At 31.4% G+C, this 15,192-nt stretch overlaps 2 protein-coding genes across 2 annotated transcripts; both read right to left on the reverse strand.

The window, feature by feature from the left end:
• Positions 1-421: 421 nt before the first annotated feature.
• Positions 422-2,121, reverse strand: LOC147068158 (larval cuticle protein 16/17-like). Its single transcript, XM_085952233.1, has 3 exons — positions 2,071-2,121; positions 1,529-1,662; positions 422-904 (listed from the first exon to the last, which is right to left on the reverse strand). Exons 1-3 carry the CDS (start codon positions 2,077-2,079, stop codon positions 694-696), a joined length of 354 nt encoding a protein of 117 aa, XP_085808359.1. The 5' UTR covers positions 2,080-2,121; the 3' UTR covers positions 422-693.
• Positions 2,122-7,165: 5,044 nt separating this feature from the next.
• On the reverse strand, positions 7,166-8,547 carry LOC147068159 (larval cuticle protein 1-like). Its single transcript, XM_085952234.1, has 3 exons — positions 8,495-8,547; positions 7,885-8,006; positions 7,166-7,656 (listed from the first exon to the last, which is right to left on the reverse strand). The coding sequence occupies exons 1-3, from the start codon at positions 8,501-8,503 to the stop codon at positions 7,446-7,448; spliced, it is 342 nt and encodes a 113-aa protein (XP_085808360.1). The 5' UTR covers positions 8,504-8,547; the 3' UTR covers positions 7,166-7,445.
• Positions 8,548-15,192: the final 6,645 nt, after the last annotated feature.

The raw sequence follows: 15,192 nt of genomic DNA on the forward strand, positions 1-15,192 counted from the left end.
GAATTTGGCAAAAACAGCTAAAAACTAGTCGATATCGGCATTGAATGAAAAAAACGTATTTTGACGAAAACAACTAAAACAAACGAATCGATTTTGATGTTTAGCGCCGTGGAAAAGTACTGATGCACAAGTGCGCCGTAAACCTAATGTTAGGTATCCGTTGAAAGTGAATGTGTAACTATTTTTTACGGAATTATTTTTATAACCCTCTGTGGGGTCATAGAGGAAATTTGAAAAATGGTGTTGTCGAATAATATCAGTAAATTGTATAAAAGTGTGTACCTACCTATCGATAACCTTGTCTTATTGTTTTAATAATGCGATAAGATAAATAAAATATATTTTTGATAATGCTGTATCATTAAATATTAATTAGGTATATAATACATTATTAATAATAATAAAATAAAAAAGGTAGTAATTTAATTTTAAATATTTATTTTCACTTTTTTTTCTATTTTACATGTGCACTTTACTTGTAATGCCACAAGACGAAGAAATACACTTGTTTCCAATGGTAAATTTAAATCATGCGGCGATAACATATGGAAACTATCAAAGCACGTTTTTCCTAATAAAATATAGGAATCACAATGCTCTCAGTCGAGTGGGTTTGATTAATTTAATTTACAGTCATTTTCACTTGGGAGTTCCATTTTCATTGCGTTTCATTGAGAAGTAGATGTTCACTTCTTAGACGACTGGGGCAACGGGGATGTGATCACCCTCCGCGTGGAAGCCGGTCTCATCAGCGAAGTATGTGATGGTAAGAGTCTTGCCACCTTCTCCGGGGAAGGAGTATTGTCCATGGACAACTACGACGGACTCATCTTTGCCTTCTTCGTTCTTGACGGTTTTCAGCTCACCAGTTTCATCGCGGACAATAGCGTTTTCGGTTTCGAATCTGGAATTCATAATAAAGAATAACTTATTATTTTGTCTAAATAAATCATACATTATAAATAAAGTGATACAAAATATGCTGTATTCTTTATTTGATTACAACTTATATGTAATATAAAAGTTTAGTGATTTTTAAACAAAAACTACTATACTAGTTTATTAGACCTTTTTCCAACAATCTAAAATTAACACGACTATGGAACTAATACAACAGTGAATTGATTTTGATAGTTATTTTCTTTAATAGATATTCTCGAAATTACTAGGTATTTAGTATTACGAAGACATTTTTATTAATAATTACCTATAATTGGAACTAAAACTGAACTGAACTATTTTCATATTAATAATATCATTAAAACTGATTGGCTTTATTTACCTGTTTACATAATATACAATTTTTATTTTTATTGTATTGAAAACATTAAAAAAGTGATATTGTGTTTCAATATGTAATATCTAAGTCTATCATAATCTTACTATAGTTTTATGAAATTGTATGTTTGTTGTCCAGGTCCTATAATTTACATAGTATTTACACATGCTAATAACAACCAAATACCCAATATATATTATTTCTCATAATATTATGCACATAAATGGTTGTAAAAAGTTAAATAATCACCCGAAGTTGTATGGGCCTGCTGGATCCTGGCTGAAGGCTGATTTGACGATTTTGTAAGCTCCATCCTTTGATGGTGCTGGGTCAATTGGTCCAGCTGCGACTACGGCAACAGCGACCACGAAGAAGAAGATTGACTGAAAAAAAATACATGTACTTATAATAATTTTGCGATAATAACGTCACTGTTAAATCTGTGGCTTAAAATCGATGCTTAAAATCAAGTGCCTAATTAGAAAATAAACAATAAATTATGCCAATCTAGTTTCTTTAAAATAATTGTGAAAAATCTTTTTGTTTAAGTGCCTTTTTAGCTAAAATGTAATCGAAATAATCTCGTATAGGTTGGTATGTGGCAGTTACATACTACATGGAGAGTATAAATAGTTTCAAATAATAAATAGATTTGTTTTAATATTCCTTATTTAACTTATTAAACATTTTCAGAAAATTACAAATCACTCGATACTGCTGAGTGATGGCACTTTATATAATTGAATTATCGGTGTTAATTGGCAAAAACGGAGAAAATTTAAAACACTCACGAGTTGCATGTTGATAGTGTGATCTTACAAGAAGTCAGATACTGAACTGATAATATATTTTTGGTGACAAGTCCTTTTATACTTGTTCGAATCTATTCTCAAAACTAGTATAATATTAATGAGATAAAAAAATATAATTATACATTGTTAGCGAATTAATTCCAGATTCGTTTTAATGGTGCATCGTTGCCAAACTGGAAATCTCAGGCGAGTGAATATATTAACTCTGTTGGAATATAATTATACACCACAATTTCGGGTAATCAAAGTAAAAATATTTAATATGCCTACCGAATACATCTCCATATTGGCTGAAACATAAATAATATTTTTCATAGCAATGTAAGATTTTAACTTACATTTTTTAAAGATTCAGTTTTGATTACCAGATTTCCTAAAACTGAAATAATAATCTATTTTAGTCAAAGTATACAAAACCGCAAAAATTTCCGTATCCAATGATAATATGACAAACGTAATCTGAGTTGAATATATTTTACATCATCTTTCATCCGGATCAATTATGCTATTACCTACTTATAACTATATATATGATAATTTTACCAAGTCTTTTACCACGATTCGCTGTCATATCGCCCTTTCTCTTGTAAATGAAGATGCATCATTCAGTCCCTCTCTCCAATTCTGTGAAAAATCTTTACAATTATACCGACCACTTCTGTCCTCCCCAATGCCAGGGCATATTTGACTCCCTTTGTGTTTTGAATGCTATCAAATTCTGGTCATCTCTACGTCTATCAAAGTCGCAGCTTTACTGTATTTGAAATTTTCTCCTGAACATCACATACATCGTAGGGCTTCACGTATCTTCTCCCGTGGTCTCAATATCAGCTTGACCTTATTTCTACTCAGAGGCGACTTGACAAACTAGCGCACCGGGTAAAGGTGTAAGGGTTGGTTTAAAAGCTTTAATATGTATACATATATATTATTTTTTAGCACTACAACAGCCCGTGAGGCTCATAGACAGTAGTGTAGTGAAACAGTACTGTATATAGTAATAGAACTGAAGTCACAAATATCCAGGATTTGGGATACTCACATAAATATATTGTGACCAAGAACCTTACCCAGAGACCTCCGATGAAGGACCAACGCCTAATGCACTGGGCTTGAGAGCCCCACCATGGACTTACTCTATTTCCCCATGGCTGAGGATTCCCTGTGGCTGGAATCTCTCTACAAGCTTTGGCATATTTTTATGGACTCATTCCAGTCCACCTACTTAATATATATATATATATATATTATTTGATTGAAATTGAATGATTGACGCATTTGTATTTTTATCTTAGGAATAAAACAGACAGCGCAGCGATTTGCTCTAAATGTACTCCTTACGGCCTTTACCACATTGATTCCAACTGAATCCATTAAAACAGCGATAGGCACTGCGTTGTGGCACGCAGTCTGCATTTATTTGCAATTTCATATGTTGTAGCTCTTATAGGACGATATTATATCAACCATTCATCAAGATTCAATATCACATCTAAGACATGTTAATTATGAAAAACGGTGTTTGTGACATTTCTTAACCGCACAGAAAGAATGCTATCATCCCAAATAATTTTTAGTTTTCAAGTGAGAACGACAATTAAAATTACTAAAATATCATAAGCACCTGTTTCTGTTTCAACCCACATCATTCTAAAGTCACATACCACATATATTTCATATTAAAATCTTTCAGCCTAAAAAATATTTGAATCATACGAGTGGTTATAGATACTCCTGGTACCTATTTGTGTAAGACATACATGGCCCTCACAAGGCGGGGGGGGGGGCTGACCGGGCTCTAGCCTGGGCGCCCGGGCTTAGGGGTGCCCGGCGTGATGGGTTGACTAGTTTAGTGAGATAAATACACACCACGCATTTGCTCCAATAGTAAAAAAATGATGTGATAGGTATATAGATTAATATGATAATTTCCATGTAGAATTTTATATTATAATTATTTTTAGTTTGTTTTCTGGCTAATAAATATGGCGAAGGGTCGCATGTTACTTGGCTACCACAAAAAGGGGTCGCTATCAGTGCTTCTAATATCTGAGTACTGAATAATTCGAGTGGATTTATTTAAAAATATAGAAAATCGCAAAAAAATACGCGGAATGCCCTTAAGTTTACCTTGTGGAACCCTGGGGTTCCGTTTAATACCATTTAGTGAACAGTACAGTAGAAAATCACTCTGCCCTTAACCTTAGCGATAAGTAGGGGGTCCGCAAAACATCCTGGCCTGGAGGCCCGCTTCAGGATATGGGGGCCATGAAGACAAAATACAAAACATCTTAAAAAACATCTCGCGATAAAAAGAAGATTTACCAACTTTACTGTAACCTTCGAAGCTTATCATCCGTTTTTTTACAGTAGGTATTGCAATGTAAAGAAAATGTTGGTAAATAAATTAAACCAAATAGACGTAGGTCGTAGAGTTATCTATTTTTTTCATTTCAACTACTAGATAAAAATAATATGTATGTTTTGAATAAAAGTATAATAATGTTAGTATAGTAAATATAATATGATATAAAGCTTTACGTGTCTGCAATTGTAAAGTGTCGCATGTTTTTATCTCACGTCAAGCAAATACAAATAATGTATATCTGTATACATAGACTTAATATGATGGGTATTTTTAAAACACCATTTCCAGTATACAAAAACTTTGAGAGGCAAATTATATTAGAGACTTAAATATAAATGTAACCGGCTAGTCGTGTTTTATAATTTTGTGGATAATCTTTAAGTTTAATCAATTCAATTGTGTATCTACAATGATTTTGCAATATTTCGATAACCATGTTTTTTGCCGTGGGTATATTATAATATGTTTACCATTTTAGTGATATACTCGTACCTACTTAAGGTTTACATTGACAATAATGTATCATACCAAGGGTAGGTTAGCTACACACTTGTTGGCCACTTATGGTATATTTTATTCTGATGTTGACTAAATGGATGTGTTTGTGAAATCTGCTGTCCATTCAAATAATTATTAGGTAATAATTTTGAAAAGTTGAATGTTTTATTTGAAACCGAACCATATTTTTTTGGTAGTGTTATACTTACGATATTCTTTAATTTAATATATGAATTTATACATAGATGTCTCTTTTATAAGGATATGGGTTGAAAAATCTCAAGGATCGCAATCCGTCAAATGAAATGTTGATATAGGTGAAATGTATAAACACAAATGCTGCTATAGAAGAGTTCATTTTATTTTTATAGGACTTGAAATTTTAAAATGTTCAAGTTTATGTTGGAATCACAATTACTTGTAATTTATATACACGACACATTTTTTTTGTTACACATCAGACAATTTACTTAAAAAAAACTTATTGTATCTAATGCAATATTATTATTTATATATTTTATATTTGTTAGTTTTTCGTGCTCTTATTTTCCATGGGCACATATTATTAAAGAAGCATACTTGCGACTTCAGTCTTGGGTAACTGCTCATGAGACATTCCCAGGTATAAGAAACTGCTGATGCTTCACTGTCAATTAAGTACGGTATGGTGTGGGTGGGTTTAGTATATCCATGTTTGTGTTACAACAAGCCTGACCTTGAAGCCATAACTATCTTATTCCAGGCGATGAGCTTTACCGCTTAAAGATATGTTTATGTATAGTGAATGAAGAAACCTGTGCTCTTAAATATTCTTAAATATTTATGTGAATAGAAAATTGTTTAATTTTAAATAATACAAATATTTTTTAATTATAATAAATACATTGACTTTCCTTGAGCCGTGGCCAATAATAAATATTTAAAAATGTTTTTTCTAGTTATGTGATCGCAACTTCAAATCATTGTAAAAATTGTAAAAAATTCCATTCATTCATAGCCATGTTTTCTTCTAAGTATGCCTGATAATAAACATAATCACATTATTTTCAATATGCAATAGTAATTCACTTTCCGGTCAGTGGCCAATTACTAACTTAAAAAGTAGTTAATAAATCATGTGTCCAGGCCAATCAATACTGGAATACATAATATTATTCTCAACCCGAAACTATTGAACATAGTAAATAATGTACTATGGTACAGTAGCCTCGCTTATGTTTTATATTTTTTAGGTTTCGTTTACATTTAAAGTTAACCGGATCGTCATTTTTTAGCTATAAGTTAAGTAGGTAGTAACCTATTGTATAGCTTGTTTTTTTATATATTACATTAAGTTATGCGACGTTAATTTTAATATCACTTTTATTAATAACGGGTTGACTTACCTTTAATTAAATACAGTATTAAGTATGTATATTATTGTAAGGAAACAGATTCACTTATAAAAGGTACTTATACGTATCGTTAAAACGATATTTTTAGAATAAATTTTGAAATAATAATATTAAAGACCATATTGTTATTACTTATGTCACTTAGTGAATAGTTCAGGTATAAACAAGGATACATAATTGGAGATACACTGCACCGATTATCCATAAATTGATTAAGTAAGTATCTCTCTTTCTCTCCATTATAGTAAGTACTCCTATGAATTTACTAAATTCATTCCTTATTAGAAAAATTGCTTGTGATATGAGGTTAAAGTTATATTTAATAAACGCAGATGTACGTTTATATTTAATATTTATTAAAGTACCTTCCGACAATTAATGCGTTGTTTAATATATATATATATATTTATGTATTTCTCATGTAAATTACATTTCTGTTATATTTTCTAAATCAAAAATTCTATTTATATTCAAAATATATTATGTCTTAGAGATTACTGGTAGTCCTTGCCCCACGATGAAATAGTGTTAGAGCGCTCAAAATCGAGGCAAAATCATAAATTATTTTTATAATGATTCGTAGTAAAGATCTAATGGTTTTGAAAACACCTACAAACCATTCCTCTTAAAAAACGTCTATTAATATAACCACCAAACACATTCCCAAATAATATGCTCCGTATAAGAGCGACAATGGTAATTGATTACCATTTTTTTCATTTACTTACTTGTAACCCTGTCTTTACCTTGTAGGTATACGTGTTTCTGTTCAAAATGATGGTATTTGTAAGTTGGTATTTTAAATAAAAAGATATTGTTTCATACATTAATATATTATATTTTGTTCTATATTACACGAGCACTTTGATTTTAAGGCTCAACATCACCTGACCAAAATATTACTCGTCAATTTTAATCAGGCGACGAGTTCATGTTTCGAAAACTATTTAAAACAAGTTTTTCCTAATAAAATATAGGAATCACGTTGCTCTCGGTGGAGTAGGTTTAGTTTTATACAATCCATGGTCATTGTTCATTTAGGAGTTCCATTGTTATTGCGTTTCTTTGAAAAGTTAGTTCTTAATATTGACTTCTTAGGCGACTGGGGCAACGGGGAGGTGATCACCAACCGCGCGGTATCCATTCTCATCAGCAACATATGTGATGGTCAGGGGCCTGCCATCTTCTCCGGGATATGAGTATGATCCTTGGACAACTACGACGGCATCGTCTTTTCCTTCTTCGTTCTTGAAAGCTCTCAGTTCACCGGTTTCGGCACGGACGATAGCGTTATCGGTTTCGAATCTGAAATCATATAAATAACCAACGTAAATATTCTGTTATTTTGTGGAAACGTACTATTTACTGATATGATGCCAAATAGATATTTACCTAATAATTATATGTATAAAACGTGACATTTACTTTAAGACAAATTTGTTTACCCACGAGTATTGTAAAACGCTTCTATTAATTTGAAAATTTACTGGATGTAATTCCATATAATATAAAAATATAAAATAATTACTTTACCCGAATCTGTATTGGCCTGCTGGTTCAATGTTGAAGTCTGATTTTAGGATCTGGGCATCCTTTGGGTCTACTGGTCCAGCTGCGACGAAGGCGACAGCGACCACGAGGAAGAAAGCGACTGACTGCAAACATATCATATCAATGTACTATTGTCGTTTAAAAATAATAAATTTGAGTTTGAGGATTATTTAATTTATTTTCAATTGTGCAATTATTCATTATTAATTTGGCTTACTAACGTCGTTTAACATAATATATTGCTCGTATAAAACGGTATTAGTAGGTATTTAAATTTTGACATACTTATTAATAAAAGATAAATATATATTTTAGTGATCAAATAAGTTGGTGCATATTATACTGTGAAAATTAATTAATCTTTAATAATAATTAACCAACCAAATTGAGATAAAAGATTGCAGTATATTAATTAGTATGTAATAAATGTTTGATAAATAATGTGGCATACGATTAATACTTTCACTTTAATACAAATGGCCAAATACCATTGAGCGAGCACACAGCTATTGTTATTCAGTCGCTATAAACAAAATACAGTCATTATTTTTTATATACCATAAATCTTTAACAATTATTGAAAAACACTTACGAGTTGCATGTTGATTGAGTTGATCTTACTGAGAAGTCAGATACTGAACTGATATCTTTTTTTGGTGACATCTCCTTTTATACTTCTTCACATATTCTAAAACAACCATAAAACTATGCGTTAAAATTTATAAATCTGCATTGTTGCCGAATTAGCTTCAGTGCTATATTATTGGTGCAGCATTTCCAAACTGGATTTTCAGGTAGATGAATAAATTATGTAAGATCTAACAGCATTAGCAAAAAAGTGTGCTGCACTCATCTTCGGTAACATATTTTTTTAATGCTAAATAATTCATATTATTCATTTAATTTGATAGTATGACTTTTAGCGTGACATTGTAATGTCCAATAACTCATGCGTAAGGATAAATGTTGACAGCCTTATTAGCCAAAATTTAAATTTTTTATTGTAATCATATTTTTATATTAAATTTAACGCAGTAAGTTAATTCTTAATTTTGACATATATTCCAATGGACATATTATTTTTGTCTTCTCGTCCGGACTTCATGACTGGAAAAATTGTCACCAGTATGATTTTTCCGTCAACTAGCAGCAATCTCCCTTACTACCATTCGGCGGCATGCAGGGAAAACACGTGACACTCTTGTCAATTTGGAGAGTAGGTACTATTTTTCAATCTTTGCAACATTCGTTATAAGATTTTCGTGTGATCGAACATGGGCCGGAATGCACATGCGGGCACGGCCATCAAGACGCTGAACACGTCTTCTGGGTCTGTCCGCTGATGGGATCCGACCAAACTGAGCTGTTTGCCAGTGTGTGTTGTCTGTCTACACATGATACCAATTGGCCACGTCCTTTTATATCAACCAAAGTTAACTTTGAGGTATTTGAAATGTTTGCTGCGTCATATGGAGGACGAAATAATTTCGATCCCTACTTAAATTCATCACTTTCAACTCGTAACTCCTCTGTTCGGCAGAGTTTCAGTACCTACACGGGTACAGAGGATACTTCATGTCACTAAAAATAAATGGTGACAGAGCAAGTCATGACTATTTTTTTATTTTCTGAACTCTTTCTTAAAGTACCGATGTGCATGATTGCTACATCAGACCCGTGCAGCTTCGCTTTGGAATAAGGAAATATAGCACTATTTTTTTTTCATTCTGACACGTTTATAGCGTTATGGAAGGCAACCGTGCACAAATCATGACTGCATATACATGGTAGGTGGGGATGGGGTAACTGAAATCATTTACCAAATACATCAATATCGTCTGGAAATGTCCTAAAATATGTATTGAAAGAGAAGTGATGCCCAACTCGTCCAGTCTGGTTGCCCAATTTTTTGCTTCAATGTCAGTTTGATGGGACTCATCAATGACCAATTACATATTTTAATTTTTAAAATGATGACATGTGGTCTATGTGGCCAAATTAACTGGATATAATTTATTAAGGTACTAGTAGGTAATTGTTTTTAATTTTAGTAATTCACGTTAACCCATTGAAGCGACAACAATTTTTTGACGTTATAGGAAAGATGTAGATATATTACGACATTATTGTGCCCTATCATTTGTCATTCTAAAAATAAATATTTCTTTATCATACAAATGGATTATTACCAAGGGGTATTAGTGTAAAAGTCGTCGTCTAAAATTGAGAATATAGCCATATTTTAGTATCCGTGATACTACAGCTGGCAATTGCCGATTGCTACCACTGACATTTTAATTTTAATACAATATATGTGTAGGTATGTGCATTTAAATATGATAATTAATTATACATCTCAATTGTGATTATCATAAATAGCGATCCAATGTAACGCGAATATTAATCTCTTTCGGGTCCCATTTTCATAAAAAATAAATTTAAACATTATTTTGTTTCATTGTCTATAAAAAATAAATGTTCGCAGCCATAGAATAATATTTTAAAATCATATTTTGATTTAAAAATTAACCTTAAACAATATAGTTTCCCGGTGCGGGACATTCATATCTCGACAAATGTTGATAAATAATAAAGCAATACATATTATATCTGAGTCTATTCTAGACCAATTATGATAAGAATAGGAATTTATAAGACCTAAAGATGTGGAATCAGCTTAAAAAGGCCTTCATCCAGCAATGGATTGATACAGGTTGATGACGATAATGACGATATAAATGGGTAGGTACATAAAATCACAAATTTAAAAAAAATATAGCAGTTTGCATGACCAAGAAGAGTAAAATTATGTTGGTATAATCTTCATGCAGCAGTGGATTGATCTTGGTTGATGATGATAATGACGATATTTTGATTGGGTAAATATAATATCAGCAATTTTGATAAATATAGCAATTCATATAACCGACAGAAATGCAAACAACTTAAAGAGGCCTTCATCCGCCAGTGGATTGATTCAGGCTCATAGGCAATATAAATAGATATAATTTAATATCACCGATTTTGTTAAATACAGCAATTCAAATGACAGAAAGGAGTAGAATCAGGCTAGGGAGGCCTTTATCCAGAAGTGGATGGATTCAGGTCGATGATGGTAAGGAGAACAGAAATAGGTATATTATCACAAATTCGTTAAACCGATAGTAGTAGAATCGCGTTACGGAGCCCTTCATCCAGCAGTGTATTGATGATGATGATGATGATGACGATATGAATATGTAGATAAATAACATTAGCATTTTTAATTAATATAGAAATTCAAGACTGTCAAGAATACAATCAACGTAGAGAGGCCTGCATCCAACAGTGAATTTATTGAGGCTCGTGATAATAACGCATTATATTATACAGATAGGTAGATAATATAATATCACTGATTTTGATAAATATCACAATTCATGTGTAAGTAAGGAGTAGAATAAGGCTGAGGAGACCTTCATCCAGCAGTGGACAGGTCCAGATTGATGAAGATAAGGACGATAAAAAATAGGTAGATATTATACTATATCACAAATTTTGATTACTATAACAATTGTTAATTTCTTTCATTGTTTGCAATGGCAACTATGTTAGTTTAATATAACTATATTAATCTATGGAAATTATTAGCCTAGGTAATTATTCAATAAAAAAAAGTGCGTGAACAGCTAGCTACAAAGAAGTATTTAAAAAAAATCAAATTTGGAATACGATTACGTTATATATGGAATAATTCCACATGGTGTTGGTTAGTTTTTATAATTCATTAAACCCTGCCTCAACCTAACAATAGTAGTTATAAAATATTATTCTATGTATTAAAAAAATCCTTACAGCACATCTGTTGTGTCCACATTAGATATATTTAGTATGTTATTTAAATGTTGTAATTAAATATTAATTAAATACTCCGCGGCGAATGGTAAAAATATCTAAAATGATGTATGATTTAATGGCATAATTTTAAATATTTCGTAGACAGATGCGTATTAAGGCTTGGTTTCCCAGGGTATAATTGAATTTTAAAAACTAACCAATACCATCTGTAAATTGTAGTCTTATTTAAATGTAAACAAATACGTATAACTGACAAAGCTTAGTCTGCAGTATCTATGGTGGATCCACCCTACCTCCACCCATCGCCACAGCAGGATAGTCTAATTTTTCATACATTTAGATTATTGCGTTGTTACAATACGTTTTATTTATTGAATGGGGGAAGATCCCATTAGATTGAAAAAATGTAAAAACTGTCTCTCGTACTAAGTCTTTTGATACTCATAATTACCACTCTGAAGGGGTGTGTCCATATGCTTTGCTTAGGAGTAAAAATGCTATTTTATTTTAAAATTAGTAGGTTTTTAATAATACTACTGAATAAATTCCAACATGCTTAATTTATTATTTAACAAATTATCTGGGCGAGGAAATAAAAATGATATTATTTTTATCACGTACAAAAATGGAAAAGTAGTAGCTACTTACTTATGGTACCTACCTAATTATGGTGTAAAATAGTAAAAATTGACTATTAGAATATTATTTGCCAATAAGCGATAAGATATTTTAAGCGATGCTACAGGTGATAAAGAATAAATGAAACGTAATGTCATTGTTTACAATATTAATAAGAAGAAACGTTATTGCAATTTAATTATTATTAATAACATCACGATTTAATTATTATTTGGAATAAACGTCCCATTAATTTCATTTACCTACCTACCTTAATGTAATAATAATACTATTACATACTATATCAGTGGGTCTATTCTATACTTATCGAACACTAAATTGATAAATAGTATCAAACTTAGGGTAGGTTTGTATCAAAATATTAGCACTTATTGTAACAATTACACGAAGCTGGTTTTTATTGTTGCAATAAGTGTGATATTTTAACAGCAGCAAGATAGGTGCTGTTAAAATATAGCACTTATTGCAACAATAACAACCAACTTCGTGTAATTGTTACAATAAGTGCTAATATTTTGATAGAAACCTACCCTAAGTTTGATAATATTTATCATTTTATCACTTTAGCGGTCGATAAGCATAGAATAGACCCACAGGATAATCAAGGTATCTGAAATTATTATTTAGTGATAGTAGTATTAAAATTCTCCATTATTATTATTGGCAATGAATACACATATAATATTGCAATAAATGTCTATGCTTTTTGAAATGTCATATTACTGTTCGATGTTTTCTTGGATTTTCACAATTTCTAAATTTGAAAATATTCTGACACGTCAACTAAATAAGCGAAATAAAACAAACGACAATCATTAGTCTATTAGTTTGACAGATAAAAAACAATGACGTGGGTTTAGATTATATTTTAGTAGTAATTAGTGAGGAAATATGTACTTATTTCTTGTTAAAATGAATAGTGCGCCAATGTGCATCTTACAGATTTGAATAGTTTTGTGGAATAATCATTCTGATTTGTGAAATATCGGTTATATAGAAAGTATTAAGCGACATTATAATCAATTTGCGGTAGATGGACGGCTAGATGCGAAAATATATGGTGACGGATATAAAACGCGATTTAAAAATGATATTATCTGTGATTGTGTCGAGTTATATCAGATTTGTGCCCGATTCAAATTGAAGTAAATTCTGGACTCTTGAAATAGTTTGAAAATCAACAAAACGGTATTTAAATAAAAAATATGGTGCATTTTCCAAAATCTCTTAGGATAATAATATATAGGAGATTAGGATACTTTAATTTCTTAGATGAGAAAAAACAGGGCCTCATAATGCCAAATATATCTTTCCTATAACGTATACCTATCGATTATTCAGCCTTCGCACCCAAAAATACCCCAAACTCTGTATTGTTAACTTTAATAGGTACTGCACACGGCAAACAGTTATCATACTGTGTCGGCCAATGGCTGTCGCTATGGTTTTAATTATTTTTGCGGAATTTGAGCACTACAAATCTTGAAATATGATCTATGGCGATTGTGATTAAATGAAAAGTCTATATTTATGTATTTATTTCTTTATGTAAGAGAACAAAACATTGTGGACATAATAAATCTAAATTCAAGACGTTCACAGCATGAAATTTACAGTTTAACAAATAAAACCCTCTCAAGAAAGAAGAAGAAAATATATATTATAATAAAAAACATAAGAATAATTTTATACAGAAAAAAAAAATTTGAAAACAAATAACATACAAGTTTGTACAAAAAAAAATTCAAAAACAAAATACTTAGCACGTTACTGAAAATATCTTTGGGGAGCGCATTGACTACCCTTGCACCCCTCGCTAATGGTGCCTGATAAACTTGACACGAGGAAACGGTGCCGACCCAAAATAGATCATGGTTACGACCACGTAGGTAATTGACAGGAGCATGTAAATTCAAATTCTTTAGGACACCAGGATTGGAAATCATCCCCGATAACAGGCAAAAGTGTCTCAAAAGCAGAAGTGAACTGCAAGACTCAAAATAGTGAAAAGTAAGGATGCCTTGTAGAAAGGCAGTCGGAAAATAATCATTTTGACGAATTATTGAAAGGAAAGTAGTTATATGTCTTAAAATAAAGACATCAAAGAAATGTCTTCTGGACACGTTCTAAAATAAGCTTATAGGAAACCTCATAAGGACACCAGATAATCGACCCATATTCAAGAATGCTACGCACTAACGAGACGTAGTGGACGTATGACATTTGGATTTTTAAATGGTTTGGCTTGTCGCATGATAAATCCTAGAAGTTTCCTCGCACGGAGAAATGTAGAAGTTATATGCGAGTGAAAAAATAATGAAGTATCAAAAATTATCCCAATAACCTTCGCCTCAGATTAACGCTTCAATGTACTTTTTGACATAATATAATTATATTTAATCGGGGTTCTTGACCTAAAAAAGTAATATAAAAACAATTGTCAGTATTAAATTCCAGTTTATTGTTTATTTCTTATTTATTTTATATGTTATTTTTATATGTCAAAAACAAGTGGCAAACAACCGTTTCTATATTAAAACACTATTTTGGGTTATTATTACTGATTCTACTATTTTGGAATCGGTGATATTTTTGAGAGCTGCCTCTCTATATAATATACCAGTGGTGAAGGGTGACTTTTGGAAACAGGTAGGCTGTGGAGAAAGCACACTTGTTAGATGTATTTACGGGAAATAAGAAGATAATCCGACATAACTACTGATGAATAGGTAGGTACATAAAAACCAATGAAATTTCAAAAGCTCACTGATGGTATAAAATTAACCAATTAATTTGAAATATGTATTTTCCTAA

The sequence above is a fragment of the Rhyacophila brunnea genome, unplaced genomic scaffold, assembly GCF_057557595.1.
Source record: "Rhyacophila brunnea isolate RB1 unplaced genomic scaffold, BYU_Rbru_1.0 scaffold_3, whole genome shotgun sequence".
NCBI lineage: Eukaryota > Metazoa > Arthropoda > Insecta > Trichoptera > Rhyacophilidae > Rhyacophila > Rhyacophila brunnea.

Bases quoted from the DNA above. Each gene is read 5' to 3' on its own strand.
- LOC147068158 (XM_085952233.1), bottom strand. The intron at 905-1,528 runs GTGATTATTTAA...TATGAATTCCAG, and splicing joins GCAGGCCCATACAACTTCGG to ATTCGAAACCGAAAACGCTA.
- LOC147068159 (XM_085952234.1), bottom strand. The intron at 7,657-7,884 runs GTAAAGTAATTA...ATATGATTTCAG, and splicing joins GCAGGCCAATACAGATTCGG to ATTCGAAACCGATAACGCTA.